This window comes from Bison bison, unplaced genomic scaffold, assembly GCF_000754665.1.
Source record: "Bison bison bison isolate TAMUID 2011002044 unplaced genomic scaffold, Bison_UMD1.0 scf7180017864289, whole genome shotgun sequence".
NCBI classification, from domain to species: domain Eukaryota; kingdom Metazoa; phylum Chordata; class Mammalia; order Artiodactyla; family Bovidae; genus Bison; species Bison bison.
In genome coordinates, this window is record NW_011494861.1 from 16,402,375 (window position 1) to 16,418,592 (window position 16,218).

The 16,218-nt window shown below is 38.6% G+C and overlaps 1 protein-coding gene across 1 annotated transcript in view; it reads left to right on the forward strand.

The window, feature by feature from the left end:
- The window catches only part of CACYBP (calcyclin binding protein), an 11,114-nt gene extending 631 nt beyond the window's left edge, over positions 1 to 10,483 (forward strand). Inside the window, exons 2-6 of the mRNA XM_010850095.1 lie at positions 3,954 to 4,173; positions 6,710 to 6,806; positions 7,037 to 7,136; positions 8,393 to 8,490; positions 9,918 to 10,483. Coding sequence (XP_010848397.1) covers positions 3,954 to 4,173; positions 6,710 to 6,806; positions 7,037 to 7,136; positions 8,393 to 8,490; positions 9,918 to 10,074 — 672 coding nt within the window. The 3' untranslated portion in view covers positions 10,075 to 10,483. The remainder of the gene's footprint in view (positions 1 to 3,953; positions 4,174 to 6,709; positions 6,807 to 7,036; positions 7,137 to 8,392; positions 8,491 to 9,917) is intronic.
- The last annotated feature ends 5,735 nt before the right edge of the window (positions 10,484 to 16,218 follow it).

A 16,218-nucleotide genomic window follows, 5' to 3' on the forward strand; every position in this document is an offset into this window, starting at 1 on the left:
GGGCCGCCAGCCTGCGTCCTCGGATTCCCGCCCTTGCCGCCTAGCCTCCCATCCGCCCAACTGCAGCGGCCTCGGTGCCGACCCGGCCGCTGCGGGCCTCGGGGCCTCCGCTTCCCCCCGGAAAGTTGCTTTCCGACGCCTCCACGGCTCGGTGTGGGTGAGCGGGAGATGTGGTTCCAGGTGGCAGGTAGGTGCGGTGGTGGACCTGAGGGCTGGTCACCTTCACGTTATCCTCAGGCTCCTCCGCTCGGGTTACACTAGCCTGAGGACGTGAAGCTTCGTTAAATTACAGCTGATTGCAAAAACTGTTGTTCTATGGTAGAGGGCGGTTGGAAATGGGAAATTCTCGGTCCTAGCACTTAAATCTCTTAGTCATGTTTTCTCTGCACGGACTTTGGACAAGTTATGGTGCTTCTGTGGGTCACAGTAGTATCCATTTCATAGAGTCGTAAAGACCAAGAGTTCTAAATGTTGAAAACAGCAATCTGCTATAGGCGTTTTCAAAAATAAATAAATTGAAAAGTTAGTTGTAACTTAGTAGTGGTAAATAGCTTTTCCTCTTTTAAGCCCTGTAAACTGAACAAAGGCAGTATTTTTGGAGACTGCGCAGTGGCAGAACGGGAATCATAAACTTGATTTGCTCTTTTTCTGACTTAAGATGTCAATACTGTTATTCACAGTAAAGTGTTGAGTATCCACTGACTAGATTTGTTCTTTGGAAATCTAATGGTTAATATGAGCAAGACTGGGAAATCTCACAATTGACTTTCGTGAATCTGAAAATTTGCTTTAAATGAAGAAAACGCGCATGTGTGTGTTATTCTAGATAACTTGCCACAAGTTTGTTGTGTGTTAAATATAGGCCTGATGGTACCATGTGCCCTGAGGAAAGAGTCTCTGAAGTGGCTTTTTTGTGTTTCAGTCGCTCAGTCCTGTCCGACTCTTCGCGACCCTATGGACTGCAGCATGCCAGGCTCCCCTGTACCTCACCAACTCCTGGAGCTTGCTCAGACTCATATCCATCGAGTCAGTGATGCCATCCAACGATCTCGTCTTCTGTTGTCCCCTTTCTTACCCTCAGTCTTTCCCAGCATCAGGGTCTTTTCCAATGAGTCAGTCTTCACATCAGGTTGGCCAAAGTACTGGAGCTTCAGCTTCAGTCCTTCCAATGAATATTCAGGATTGATTTTCTTTAGGATTGACTGATCTTGCAGTGCAAGGGACTCTGAAGATTTTCTTCTCCAACACCACCATTGGAAAGCAACAGTTCTTCAGTGCTCAGCCTTCTTTATAGTCCATAAAGAAGTGGCTTTACAGTCCTACATATGGATAGTTCTGTACTAGTCATCTTCAAAGTAGGGAGCTTTCTAATTGCAGTGTATACAATTTAGGGACAGTTTGGATTTTTGGTTTTGTTTGAGATGAAAGTCACAGGTTTTAACCATTTTCGAGTGTACAGTGCAGCGCTTTTTAGTATTTTCACAGTGTTGTGCCGTCATCAGCATTGTATAATTTTTCAACTCTCAGAGAAATCTGTCGAGCAACCATTAAGCAGACACTTCCCATTACTCCTCCCGCCAGCCCCACCAGTCTAGTTGTGTCTCTATGGATTTGCCTGTTCTGAGCATTTCATAAAAGTGGAATGTTACAATATATGACCGTTTTGCTTTTTGCCTTCTTTTACTTAGCATAATGTTTTCAAGTTCATTCCTTGGTGAAGCATGTATTTCTTTATATGGCTGAATAGTATTCTTTTGTTTGGATATACCACATTTTCTTTATTCATAAGTTGATAGACACTTGGATGATTTTCACTCTTCGGGCCCCTAGAACAGTGTTGCCCTGAATACTTGTGTACACCTTTATATGTGGATATATGGTTTTCAAAGCTCTAGGTATATATCTGGGAGTGGAATTGTAGGATCGTATAGTAACTAAGAAACTGCTGAACTCCTTTCCGAAGTGCACCACTTTACATTGCCACAAACAGTGTGTGGAGGTTTCAATTTCTGCACGTCCTCAACAACACTTGTTGTTTGCTGGATTTTGTTGTTAGTCATCCTAGTGGATGTGAGGTAGATTTAATATGTTTGCTTAATGATGTTAAGCATCCTTTCCTGCGCTTGGTGGCCATTTGTATATCTTTGGAGAAATGTCTACAAATCCTTTGCCTGTTTCAAGGCACTTTGGTTTTAATGCTTCCTAGTGAAGAATTTGGAAATAAAAAAAAGTATGTTTATGAATAGGGATAAAAGGGAGATGTGATTTTGCATAAGGAAAACAAATGAATACCTAGACAAATTAAAATGCTGTATCTAAGGTATGTGTACAGGAAAAGTCCCAAGGGATCAATTTTACTGGTCATATCTCTGCAAATAACAGAGAACTGAGGAATTACCTTAAACAGGCTTGCTGTAAGTTGCTTCAGACTTTGAGTGGATATCTTATTTTTGTAGTACTATAGAGTTTGACTGTAGAGAGGGCTTAGGGATCTCTTGCATAATTGTCTGTTTCTTTTTCTCCTAGAAAAAGGATTTCTATTTCAGTCAAGAAGTAAAACCTCTTGTTTAGACTATACATTTTCATTTGTTAATCCTTACTCTGAAAACAGAATATACTCATTGTGCATTTTAATTTTTTTGTCATCTTTTTATTATGATGTGAATTTTTAAAACCATGATAACAGAAAAGATTGATTTGAACTAAAAGGACTTGGTACTATGCTTAAAAGATGAGCTTGCAATTTTTGTCTTAGTAACATGAATTTTGGGAGGCGGTGATAGAATTTGTACAGGAGACTGGGCACAATTGGACTTTTTATACCAAGTTCGCAGTTACAGATAGGTGAGACAAGCGCATTTGAGTGAAATGAGATAAAAGACCTGGGGTAAAAGGCATCTATACGGAAAATGCAGAAAGTCTTTGCATTTTCTAAGACTCATAAACACTTTCAAGCTGTTCTTTGGGTATTATACCAAGTTACCAAGCATTTAAATATTTTTATATTGAACCTTACATGATCTCTGGCTATAATGTCAGTCTTCCTGTCAAATTGCTAGTATCAAGTGAGAATGTAAAGTCATTTTAACAAAAATGAATCCCTTGTTTATAAAGATCTCATGCGTTTGCAGTAGGTCAGAAGATAAGTGGGAAAAAGTTTTTAAGCCCATTAATTTTTTAATAGTGTCTTGGTCTCTCTCTAGAAAGAAAGAGAAATCGGCCATGTGTTGGCGTGAGAAGAAGGAACAGGTGGCATTCGCAGTGATCAGGAGTGTGGTGGATTGTTTGCCCAGGTTTTCCCCCTTCTGTGCAACCCAGTCCCAGACTTCTGATGGTAAAATTAACCAGGAGCTTTAGAATCAGACAACTTATTATAAGAAATATGTCTTTTTTAATCTTTTGTCTTAAAATAGTAAGCTTTTTTATTTATACTATTTGAGGTGGGAAGATCATTGAGGACCAATCATTGATGGAACGTAGAGGATTACCTCAGTCGAGTAGCTGTATCATTTCACCATGCTTATCATGTACTCATTTATTTTAATATTTAAAAAATTCCTAGTATCTGATGACAGGATTGCATGTTACAGTGAAATCCATGAATCCCTTTTTGTTGAATTTATTCATCTTATCAGGAAATACTTATAAATCACAAACGTATCTTGTAAATACAACTTTTAAAACAAAGGCAGATAGCAAACAGTCTACCAAACTGGAAAAATCTGGCTTGATTACCTATTGTTAATTCCAAGTTTTCCTTTTTAAAAGAAAGGGACCTTGAGTTATTTACAATTCAGTAGGCTGGAGGAAAGACTCCTAGTTGCTACCAATCCTAGACAATTTAAGTGACCCTCTTATTCTTAGCTCTTAGTTCAGTAAGTTGAAATGATCAATATGCACAATATCAGACTATCTTTTTTATCATATCTAATTTATCTTTTATTTTAACACAGCTCCAGAAAGACCTAGAAGAGGTGAAGGTGCTGCTGGAAAAAGCCACTAGGAAAAGAGTACGTGATGCCCTGACAGCTGAAAAATCCAAGATTGAGACAGAAATGAAGAATAAGATGCAGCAGAAATCACAGAGGAAAGCAGAACTTACAGAAAATGAGAAGCCAGCTGCTGTGGTTGCTCCTATTACAACAGGATATACAGTGAAAATCAGTAATTATGGTATGACTTGTCCCTCACATCACATCCAGCTCTTTCTGCCTCTGAGGAGGCCTGTTCTTCAGTAGTGACTAACAAAATCATTTTTGAAAAGTTCTGAGTGAGTGTTTTTGGTCATTCGAAATAGAGGACCCATCAGCTCTTATTTAATAAGATGGTTTTTAAGAGATTAAAAAGGAACCTATTCTGAAATATATTCAGTATATGTGGACTCAGCTTTGTATCTGTATATGTTTATCAAAGAAAATTTGGATAATAGAAAAAAAACATGAAGGAGAAAATAATAGTAATTCTACTATTCAGAGATACTCTAGTAATAACCATAATACTGTTTAGAATACAATATTTTATAAGGGATATAATGCATGTCCCAAAAAAACACAGGTACAATTAACATTTTTAAACTAAAGTGGAAAAGCATTAATCAATACTTGTTTATTTTACCACAAATTGTAAGCATTCAGTATTTCCAACTCATTGGTAATAGTGATACATTGATATATGTTAGCTTGCTATGTATTTAAATTTTTTTTCTTGTGTGTATGTGTATATACACTTTTTTTTTGGGTTTGCTGAATTTTCATAGATATCTCTTTTACTGGAGTATAGTTGCTTTACAACATTGTATTAGTTTCTGTTGTACAACAAAGTGAATCGGCTATGGGTATACTTACGTCCCCCGTTTTGGATTTCCTTCCCATTTAGGTCACCACAGAGCACTGAGTCGAGTTCCCTGTACCATGTAGTCAGTTCTTATACCTGTTTTATACACAGTAGTGTATATATGTAAATCCAGTCCAGCCCACCACCGCCGCCCCATTCCCCCTTGGTATCTGTGTGTGTTCTCTCTGTGTATGTCTTATTTTTACTTTGCAGATAAGTTCACCTATACTGTTTTTCTCTTTCTGACTCACTTCACTCTAAGACAATCTCTAGGTCCATTTACATCTCTGCAAATGATACAGTTTCATTCGTTTTTATGCTGAGTAATATTGCATTGTATGTATGTACCACATCTTCTTTATTCATTCCTCTAGATGGACATCTAGGTTCCTTCCCTGTCCTGGCTGTTATAAATAGTGCATCAGTGAACATTGGGACGCATGTGTCTTTTGAATTATGGTTTTCTCTGAGTATGTGCCCAGAAGCGAGACTGCTGGATCGTACAGTAATTCTGTCTTTACTTTCTTAAGGAACCTCCAGACTGCTCTCCGCTGCGACTACACCAATTTACATTCCCACCAACAGTGGAGGAGGGTTCCCTTTGCTCCATACCTTCTCCAGCATTTGTTGTTTGTAGGTTTTTTGATGAGGGCTAGTTTCATATATATGGACAGCTTTTGCCTTCCTGTTTCCTATTTCACTTTGCCAAACCACCACCCATATTAACTGAGGAAGGGAATCCAGTTAAATTCAAAAAACATTTCTGAGCATCTAATATCTTGTATTGTACTTGGACTTGTGAATACGAAACAGTGAGCAAGACCCAGTCCCTGCTCATGGTGTGGTTGGGACATACACACCTGGTACCATAACAATGTCATAATACCATTTTTCCTCAGTTGACTGTAGACTTTTATTTTGGAAGCAGTACAGCTTGAAGTCTGAGTAATGAGCTCATGAAGGCAGGGATAATCTTTTTTTCTTTGTACTCTCAATATCTAACACATAGTAAGTACTTAATAAATACTTGCTTAACCGAATAAAGCTTTATAAAGTATTATGAGACTATAGCTGATAACTCTGCTGGAAGGTAAGAGTCAGGGAGAATTAGAAGAAACATCTCAGTTTAAAAGGTGCATTCAGCACTTGTGAAGAAAAGAGAATTGTATGAGCAAAGGACATAAAGAGAGATATGAAGGTCATCATGTGTTTCGAGTATTGTCATAGCAAAAAGCAGTTTAAGTGCTGTGTTTAAGTGATGTGCTGCAGTACTGTAGGAAATATGCTAAGTACTTCTTTGACTATAGAAAACTGGCCTGAAGGTGGTAGGGCTATGGCATCTTAACTAGGAATCTAGGTTTGTGTTTAGGGAGAAACTTATCGGTGGGGAGGATGGGTTGAATGAATGGGAACAAACTAAATTAAATTCTCCAGAACCCTCTAGCACATTTTTTTTTTTTAACACTACATTTCTATTATACTGGACCAGGTAAGAAAATGTCATATATATAGTATACAATAAATAAATAAAAATATATTTTGTTATGTAATATGCTTTTTATATGATGTTTGTGTGTTTTCTGTAAACCCTCTAGGTTAGAGACTAGTTTGATAATATATACTGAAGTAACATTTATTAGATGTTGTTAGTCAAATTTGGTGTATTTGGATGAATTTGACTCTAAATTTATATTCTGCTTTATCAGGGAAAGGGATTGAGGAAGCTAGGATTGCATTTGTTGAACTGCTTAGAGAAGTGGGTATGATTATGGAATTAGATAATTATCTGAATTTTTTTTATGAACTATATGCATTTGCTGTTCCAGAGATAGTATCAGGCTTTACTTCTGTTGTTTTCTGTTGTTATTGTTGGCAGGATGGGACCAGTCAGATAAGTTTGTGAAAATCTACATTACCTTACCTGGAGTTCATCAAGTGCCTGCTGAGAGTGTGCAGGTGAATTTCACAGAGAGGTGAGTTCTCACAGTGGAGATGATTGCTTTATAATGGGTCCTTTCCTTTGCAGTTTCTAAAATTCTGCTTGAGTATTAATTATCCTTTACATCTGCTTTAAAAGTTGAGTCTTCTGCTCTGAGATGGCCAAATGCACATCCTAAAATAGAACTGTGGCTTTTTTTCCACAGGAACTGATTATCACCTTTTATAGAACTAGAAAGATAATGTACTTACTATTGTGTTGTAGGTCATTTGATCTTTTGGTAAAGAACCTAAATGGGAAGAGTTACTCCATGATTGTGAACAATCTCTTGAAACCCATCTCTGTGGAAGGCAGTTCAAAAAAGGTAAGTTTACGTTTTTGGTCATAATACTGTGAAATCTTAGGAAATGAAGATGAACTGGAATTAACTTATCCTGCTGCTTGTTTTTTAAATAAAGTTTTATTTGGACATACCCATGTCACCTGTGTACATGTTGTCTGTGGCTGCTTTTGTGCTACAATGGCAAGTTTAAGCAGCTACAGTATACCGTGTGGCCCACAAAGCCTGAAATGTTAAACTTATCTAGTAGCTCTTTACAGAAAAAGTTTGCCAGCTCCTGTTCTAGAAAAGTAGATTATAAGAATACTGCATTAGAATCAGGAGGGTATTGAACAAACAGAAAATAGTTAGAATGAGACTTGGGTTTTAATGCCAGGTTTATCACTTGCTGTGACCTTTGGCAGCTCACTTCATCACTTTGTACCTCAGTTTTCTCATTTGTACAATGGGAATAAAATCTGTTTCACAAAATTGAAATAAAGTGTCTTCGAAAATATTTTTCACTGATTCATATAATCTGTACCTAATTTAAATAAAGTTTAATGCCTCTGGTATATAGACACGCCATTCTGCTGTGTTTACATAGTTAATGAAGCAGCTGAAAGGTAACTTTAGAATATAGTTCAGTGATTAGCTTATGACTCCCTGCTCCTTTCTTTGTCCACTAATGGCATAGTTGAAGGTAGTACTCAACTCCTAGAGTCATATGAATGTTTGTTGAGAGGGTTATATGTTCTTGCTCTTTTTGCATATTCATCTTCCAAACTCCTTAACCAATACTGCCTGACATGGTTTTCTGCATGACTCTGACTGCTCTTACCATATTACTCTGTCCTTCAGTCATCAAAATCCAGCATTCCTCCTTATTTTCAAATAACCAAAATCATCCCTTCTTGCAGCCTTTCTCCTTGCCATGTCAACTGCCTGGAAGGCCCTCTTTTGCTGGATCTTGGGCCACGGCTCAAATTTCACCTCAGAAAGGCTTTCCGAGTGAAGTTCCTTCCCTAGTCCCCATTAATATCCTCTTTAATCTCCCCCAGTCCCATTAATACCCTCTTTTGATAGCACCTAGTATTTGAAGGTATTCCAGTTTTACTTGTATATGATTTCATTTCTCCATAAGTCTTCAGACTCCAGCCTATTTATAAAACTATTACTAATACCTAAACAGGTCCTGTACATAACAGTAACTCAAGTAATTGAATAAATAATTATATTCTAAATATTCATGCTTATCACCATGTGTTCTAAGTTGTACCTGTTTTCTACTTTTTTCCTAGGTCAAGACAGATACAGTTCTGATCTTATGTAGAAAGAAAGCAGAAAACACGCGGTGGGACTACCTGACTCAGGTTGAAAAAGAATGCAAAGAGAAGGAGTGAGTCTGTTCTCATTTATTTGAGAATTATAATGTATTTTTTACTGGGATTATAGATTTTCATTGATAGTAGTCTGTAATTTGTATTATAGTCTATAATTTGACCACTTACCTTATGTCCTCTGACTGACCAGCCCATGTCTGCTTCCAGCTTGTCAGAGGGCACCAGAAGGGGGCATGTGTCTAGCAGGTTGCTTCTTAAGGAGGTCTTTGTACTTGTGGTTGGTTGTTTTTGCCAGTTCTTAACCCCGGGCTGTGGTGCTTCTATACAGGTAACTGCTCGTTCCTGGGAGACTGCATTTCAGTAGCTACAGAGTAGCCCAGATACCCATATACAGTTTTTGAGTTCCACAAGTTTCTGCTATATAATTAGAATTTCACTATCACTGGTGGGCTTCCCTCATAGCTCAGTCGGTAAAGAATCTGCCTGCAATGCAGGAGACCTGGGTTCGATTCCTGGGTCAGGAAGATCCCCTGGAGAAGGAAATGGCAATCCACTCCAGTATTCTTGCTTGGAAAATTCCATGGACAAAGGAGCCTGGTGGGCTACAGTCCATGGGGTCGCAAGAGTTAGACACGACTGAGCGACTAAACCACCACCACCATCACTGGTACAGAGTGAAAAAGAGAATATTTTTATCTTACTTAGTAATGGCTATTCTGAAAAACATTTTTATTCAGAGCTGCTTCCATTATAGGTCAAACATTCCTCTGTTCTCCTGCAGTGGTAATGTACTCCATTGTGTCAATTAGCCATCAACATCTCTTATTCCCCCTTCCCATAGCCACTGGGCATTTGGGTTGTGGTTGGCTAAGGTTAGGCATTATCTGTGGAATTGCTTTTAAATCTAGAATGGGTCACCTGAATATAGGAACCTGTCTTACTGTTACTGTATCCCAAGAATCTGGCACTTAATGAGGTGAGTGGAAAAGTTAACGGGCCCAGTTTGCACACTGATTAAACTAGAAGTGTGCTTTTATACCACCAAGCCCAAGACTCTTGTATTTCAGTCTTAAGAGGAAGGCTTTTCTAATTAAAATACATATGTACTTCAGTATGTGTCTATGTGTTATAATGTATGTATGTTTTATAATACATGAGGAAACATGGTTTTAAAACATTAAAACAGTTCAGAAAGGTAAATGATTATTTACTTACCTTTTCTGCTAAAACTCCAGGAAATGCCAGGGTCCCAAGATAACAACCCCTTACCGTTTTTGATGACATTCTTTGATGAGCTAGCTGTGGGTATATATTGTCTTAGATAAATTCATGCATGTTTTGATTCTTTCTTTTAGGATATTGTCTGGCTCTTATCTCATGTACTTCCTACAGCCTAATTAGTCTCTCTGTACTTAGTAATCATAAGGTATAAAATGTTATATATATATTCCTTCACTATTTATTGTGTATTTTTTTTTAATAGAAAGCCCTCCTATGACACTGAAACAGATCCTAGTGAGGGATTAATGAATGTTCTAAAGAAAATTTATGAAGATGGAGATGATGATATGAAGCGAACCATTAATAAAGCCTGGGTGGAATCAAGAGAGAAGCAAGCCAAAGGAGATACAGACTTCTGAGACTTTAAAGTCTTTTGGGAACTGAGATGTGGAAAAATGATGTTTCCAATAAGGAAATGTTGCTGAGCTGCACAAATAAATCTGACATATAACTACTTACACAGCCTTCTTCTAAGTAAAGGCAGTGAATTCTCCATTTCCTGCTGGAGGATTTATTTAAATAAAATACGCTTATTAAACACTTCCTCCATGGATGGTTTCTTTAGTAACCAGGCCATTTTATTCAAGAAGAGTAACGTTGTATTCTGGTGTGAAATGTAAAAAAGCGAATCTTGCCTAATGAAAATGCCGCATCGTGTGTATTGTTCAGCTCAGAGGTAGAAAACAAAGTTCGTGCTTGCCTTTCAGTTCCTAACATCAGCTCCCGCCAGTGTAAGAATAAAAATAAAGCCTGAATTTTTACATGAAATGCAAATTTGTACCTGTGTTTTAAGGTTGTTACAGAGGTTGATTGCTTTACTCCCACAGCTTAAGTAATTCACATAGCATGTATCACAATGGCCTAATCACAAATATTTTTCTCTAGGCTTAAATATATTTATGAATAAATTAGAACTAAATCTAAACATAACAAACACATTTGTATGGTACTAATAAGGATTTTTGCTATGGATCAGATAGATGGCTTATAAAAACAGTAACCCTAGAGCAATAATAAATGTGCACATCCATGTATTTTATGCTCAGAAAAGTTAGTAAAGCTATTCTGTCCAAGAGTATGTTAGAAATGTCAGGTTTTTAGGGGTATTGTTTATTTAAAGGTGGTTATTCCTCCTAAAATGACAAGAGCAAGATGCACAACCCCCCCACAATAACCAAAAACATTGAAAGAATTCTAAAATTATTATTAACAGTTTCTTAGAAAAAGGAATGTAAAGTGACCTTTAACATACAAAAGTACCTTGTTCAGAAGAGAAATAATTTTAAAACACTCTAAAACGTACTGACTGTTACGGTATGGGGCAATATATATATGGTAATGGATTAAAAAGGTTGAGAAGCTTAAAACTTGTATAGAGGAATACTTGGTAGTATTTACCAGAATTATATATGTATTTATCCTCTCACAATTCTACTAGGCTCTTTCCCAAAGATAACACTGGCAAAAATTTGGAGTGATACTGAGGTATACACAAGATTGGAGACACCCAAATGTCAACTCATAGGGGAATGGGTGAGTGAACTAGTACTTTGAAACATCCACACAGAAAGTACTGATGATAGTCACCAAAAAATGAAGATGGTTTCCATATACTGATACACAGTGATCAACCAGGAGACAGTAAGTGGAAAAGCAAAGTGCAGAACCTTGTTTCTGTTAAACCTACCTTAGTGTCGGCCAGGGTGAGAAATGTGAATATGTAATATATATATATATATATTTGCATATAAATAGACCGTGGAAGAAAAAACTCAAAACTAATAAAAACGGCCACCAATAGGGAAAGAAAAGAGATGGGATGGGAGCAATCCTGTGAATGTACCTTTTCCCATTGTTTTGACCACCTACAATTTAAGAATTTAAAACCTAAAAACCTGGGGATGGATCAAGATGGCAGAATAAAAATATGTGGAACTCACCTCATACAAATACAGCAAAAATACACCCACCTAAAGAATAATTCTCACCAAATGCCCACTGAACACTGGTGACAAATCTCATAGAACCAAAGTGGCAAGAAATATCACCATGTAGCTGGGTAGGACGAAACTGACCAGTTTCCTCACCCTGGGATCCTTCACCAGCTGAAAGGTCAGCTGGGAAAGAAAGCCTCAGGTGCAAACGTGGGGTGCAACACCCAGCTTGTGGCAGGCAGGGCAGAAAGAGATCAGCACGGAGGGTCATGCCACCTCTGCACTTCCTAGCCCAAGCGAAGGGAATTGTACAGTATTTTATAAAAACCTATAAGGGAGAAGAATCTGAAAAAATAACCGATACGTGTATGTATAGCTGAATCACTGTGGTACACCTGAAACATTATTGAATAAGTCAACTACATTTCAATTAAATCATGATCAAAACAAAATACCTTAGGAATGAACTTGGTGGCTCAGCTGGTAAAGAGCCCTCAATGCAAGAGACGTGGGTTTGATCCCAGGTTGGGAAGATTGCCCGGTGAAGGCAGTATTCTGGCCTGGGGAATTCCATGGACTGTATAGTCCTTGGGATTGCAGAGTCGGACAGGACTGAGTGACTTTGACTTCACTTCAGGAATGAATCTAATCAAGAAGGTGAAATACATGCTGAAAACTATAATAAACACTGATAAAGGATATAGAAGGTGGTTCAAAGAAAAAAACATGCCATGTTGTTGGATTAGAAGAACTAGTTAAAATGGCCATACTACCCAAAGCAATCTACAGGTTTAATGCAATCAATGTACCCATGACATTTTTCACAGAACTAGAACAAGTAATCCTAAAACTTATATAGAACCACAGAAGATCCAGAACTATCAATGCAATCCTTAGGAGGAAAAACAAAGCTGGAGGCATAACCCTCCTAGACTTCAGACAGTACTACAAAGCTACACTAGGCAAAATAGTATGGTGTTGGCACAAAAACAGACATGGATCAGTGGAAGGGAACAGAAAGTCCAAAAATAAACCCACAAACCTGTGGTCAGTAATCTTCGATAAAGGAGGCAAGACTATAATGGAGAAAAAGCCTCTTCTGCAATTGGTGGTGGGAAAGCTGAACAGTTGCATGTAAATCCAGACTTATTTCAGGAAAATAAATTAAGTTCCTTACAGAAAAATGACAGCTGATGCAGAAAAATCATGGAATTTAGAAAATCACCATTAATTGAAACAGAGGTCAGGGTAACAACCATCAGTGAAATGCTAAAATCATTAATGACACCCCTTCAAATACAGGGGTGACGCTGCCCCTCCCAAATCCACTGAACTTAAATCAGGAGGCAAGGGATGAGACTGCCGGCAAAGAGAATAGTGGAAGCAAAGGCATCAAACAGTGAAACTGTGGCCACTTCAAGTATCAGAACTAAGAAGCACACAACAAAGGCCTATCAAGGAAGGCATCACATATGTGAAGGAGCTAACACTTAAATACCAGTTTTAAGCAAAGTTTTAAGCAAAGGAATGGAATGAGAGTTTGCTCTACAGACAAGTGACTGTAGAGCAAAAGTTGGACAACCAGATATGAGCCTTCTGATCCATTCCTAAAATATTAAACCTGAATCTGGTCAAGCTACTGGATGTAAATACCACTTTATAGGAATAGACTAAGTTAAAGGACACATAAAGAAGCAAACAGCCAAATGTTGACATTCTATAGGACCAATAACCTGGCTCCTCCAACAAATGAATTACATGAAGAAAAAAGGGAGGAGTAGAGATGGCAAAAAAAAAAAAAAAGTTAACAGTACTTGAACCTGATTCAAAGGAAAAGGTAGGTTATCAGTGATATGCCAGAAGTCAGCAGCTTTCATGGTCTCCTTATGATCTGTAATCAGTAAAGTCACTCAGTCATGTCCAGCTCTTTGCAACCCCATGGACTGCAGCACTCCAGGCTTCCCTGACCAGCATCAACTCCCGGAGCTTGCTCAAATCCGTGTCCATCAAGTTGGTGATGCCATCCAACCATCTCATCCTCTGTCGTCCCCTTCTCCTGCCTTCGGTCTTTCCCAGCATCAAGGTCTTTTCCAGTGACTCAGTTCTTCGCATCAGGTGGCCAAAGTACTGGAGTTTCAGCTTCAACATCAGTCCTTCCAATGAACATTCAAACTTATTTCCTTTAGGATTAATGGTTTGATCTTGCAGTCGAAGGGACTCTCAAGAGTCTTCTCCAAAGCCACAGTTCAAATACATCAATTCTTTGGTGCTCAGCTTTCTTTATAGTCCAACTCTCACATCCATACATGACTACTGGAAAAACCATAGCCTTGACTAGATGGACCTTTGTTGGCAAAGTTATGTCTCTGTCTAGGTTGGTCATAGCTTTTCTTCCAAGGAGCAAGCATCTTTTAATGGCTGCAGTCATCATCTGCAGTGATTTTGGAGCTCCCCAAAATAGTCTGTCACTGTTTCCATCGTTCCCCATCTATTTACTTGAAGTGATAGGACTGGATGCCACGATAATAGTTTTTAATGTTGAGTTTTAAGCCAGCTTTTGCACCCTCCTCTTTCACTTTCATCAAGAAGCTCTTCAGTTCCTCTTCACTTTCTGCCATAAGGGTGGTGTCATCTGCGTATCTGAGGTGAATGATATGTCTCCCAGCAATCTTGATTCCAACTTGTGCTTCATCCAGCCCAGCCATTTCACATGGTATATTCTGTATGTAAGTTAAATAAACAGGGTGACAATATACAGCTTTGACGTACTCTTTTCCCAATTTGGAACCAGTCTGTTGTCCCATGTCCAGTTCTAACTGTTGCTTCTTGACCTGCATACAGATTTCTCAGGAGGCAGATAAGGTGGTCTAGTATTCCCATCTCTTTAGGAATTTTCCAGTTTGTTGTGATCTACAAAGGCTTTGGTGTAATCAATAAAGCATAATTTGATGTTTTTCTGAAATTCTCTTGCCTTTTCAATGATGCACTGGATGTTGGCAATTTGATCTGCGGTTACTCTGCCTTTCCTAAATCCAGCTTGAACATCTGGAAATTCACAGTTCACATACTGTTGAAGCCTGGCTTGGAGAATTTTGAGCATTACTTTGCTAGCGTGTGAGATGAGTGCAGTTGTAGCGGTAGTTTGAACATTCTTTGGCATTGACCTTCTTTGGGATTGGAATGAAAACTGACCTTTTCCAGTCCTGTGGCCACTGCTGAGTTTTCCAAATTTGCCGGCGTATTGAGTGCAGCACTTTTCACAGCATCATCTTTTAGGATTTGAACTAGCTCAACTGGAATTCCATCACTTCCACTAGCTTTGTTCATAGTGATGGTTCCTAAGGCCCACTTGACTTAGCATTCCAGGATCTAGGTGAGTGGCTCTAGGTGAGTGATCACACCATCATGGTTATCTGGGTCATCAAAGATCTTTTTTTGTATAGTTCTTCTGTGTATTCTTGCCACCTCTTCTTAATATCTTCTGCTTCTGTTAGGTCCATACCATTTGTGTCCTTTATTGAGCCCATCTTTGCATGAAATGTTCCCTTGGTATCTCTAATTTTCTTGAAGAGATCTCTAGTCTTTCCCATTCTGTTGTTTTCCTCTATTTCTTTGCACTGATAACTGAGGAAGGCTTTCTCATCTCTCCTTGCTATTCTTTGGAACTCTGCATTCAAATGGGTATATCTTTCCTTTTCTCCTTTGCCTTTCAAGTTTCTTCTTTTCTCAGCTATTTGTAAGCCTCGTCAGACAATCATTTTGCCTTTTTGCATTTCTTTTTCTTGGGGACGTTCTTCATCCTCCTGTACAGTGTCACAAACCTCCTTCCAGTGGTTCTTCAGGCACTCTAACAGGCACCTAATCCCCTAAATCTATTTCTCACTTCCACTGTATAATCATAAGAGATTTGATTTAGGTCATACCTGAATGGTCTAGTGGTCTCCCCTACTTTCTTCAATTTAAGTCTGAATTTGGCAGTAAGGAGTTCATGATCTGAGCCACAGTCAGCTCCAGGTCTTGTTTTTGTTGACTGTATAGAACATCTTTGGCTGCAAAGAATATAATCAATCTGATTTTGGTATCAACCATCTGGTGATGTCCATGTGTAGAGTCTTGTGTTACTGGAAGAGGGTGCAGCCAAATAAAAAAGTTGTCTGCTTTTCTACTTTGCTAATTCTACTACCTTAGTTCAGGCCCTTGTCATCCTGAACAATTAAGATATCCTCCTAGCTGTCTATCTTGCTTGTAGTCTTTCCCTTTCATGGCCACCCACCACCACACAGCTGTCATTCCTTTGCTTAAAACTCTGACAGCTGGTATTTAAGTCTTAGCTCCTCACATGCGATGCCTTCCTTGATACAGCCTTTGTTGTGTGCTTCTTAGCTCTGATATGTTGAAGTGACCGCAGTTTCACTGTTTGATGCCTTTGCTTTCACTGTTTTCTTTGCAGACAATCTCATCCCTTGCCTCCTGATTTAAGTTCAGGTGTCAGCTCCAGGAACATCTTCTAGACGGATGTTAGGTAGGTGCTTCTGTACTACCCCATGGGTATTTTAACACTGGGCTGAG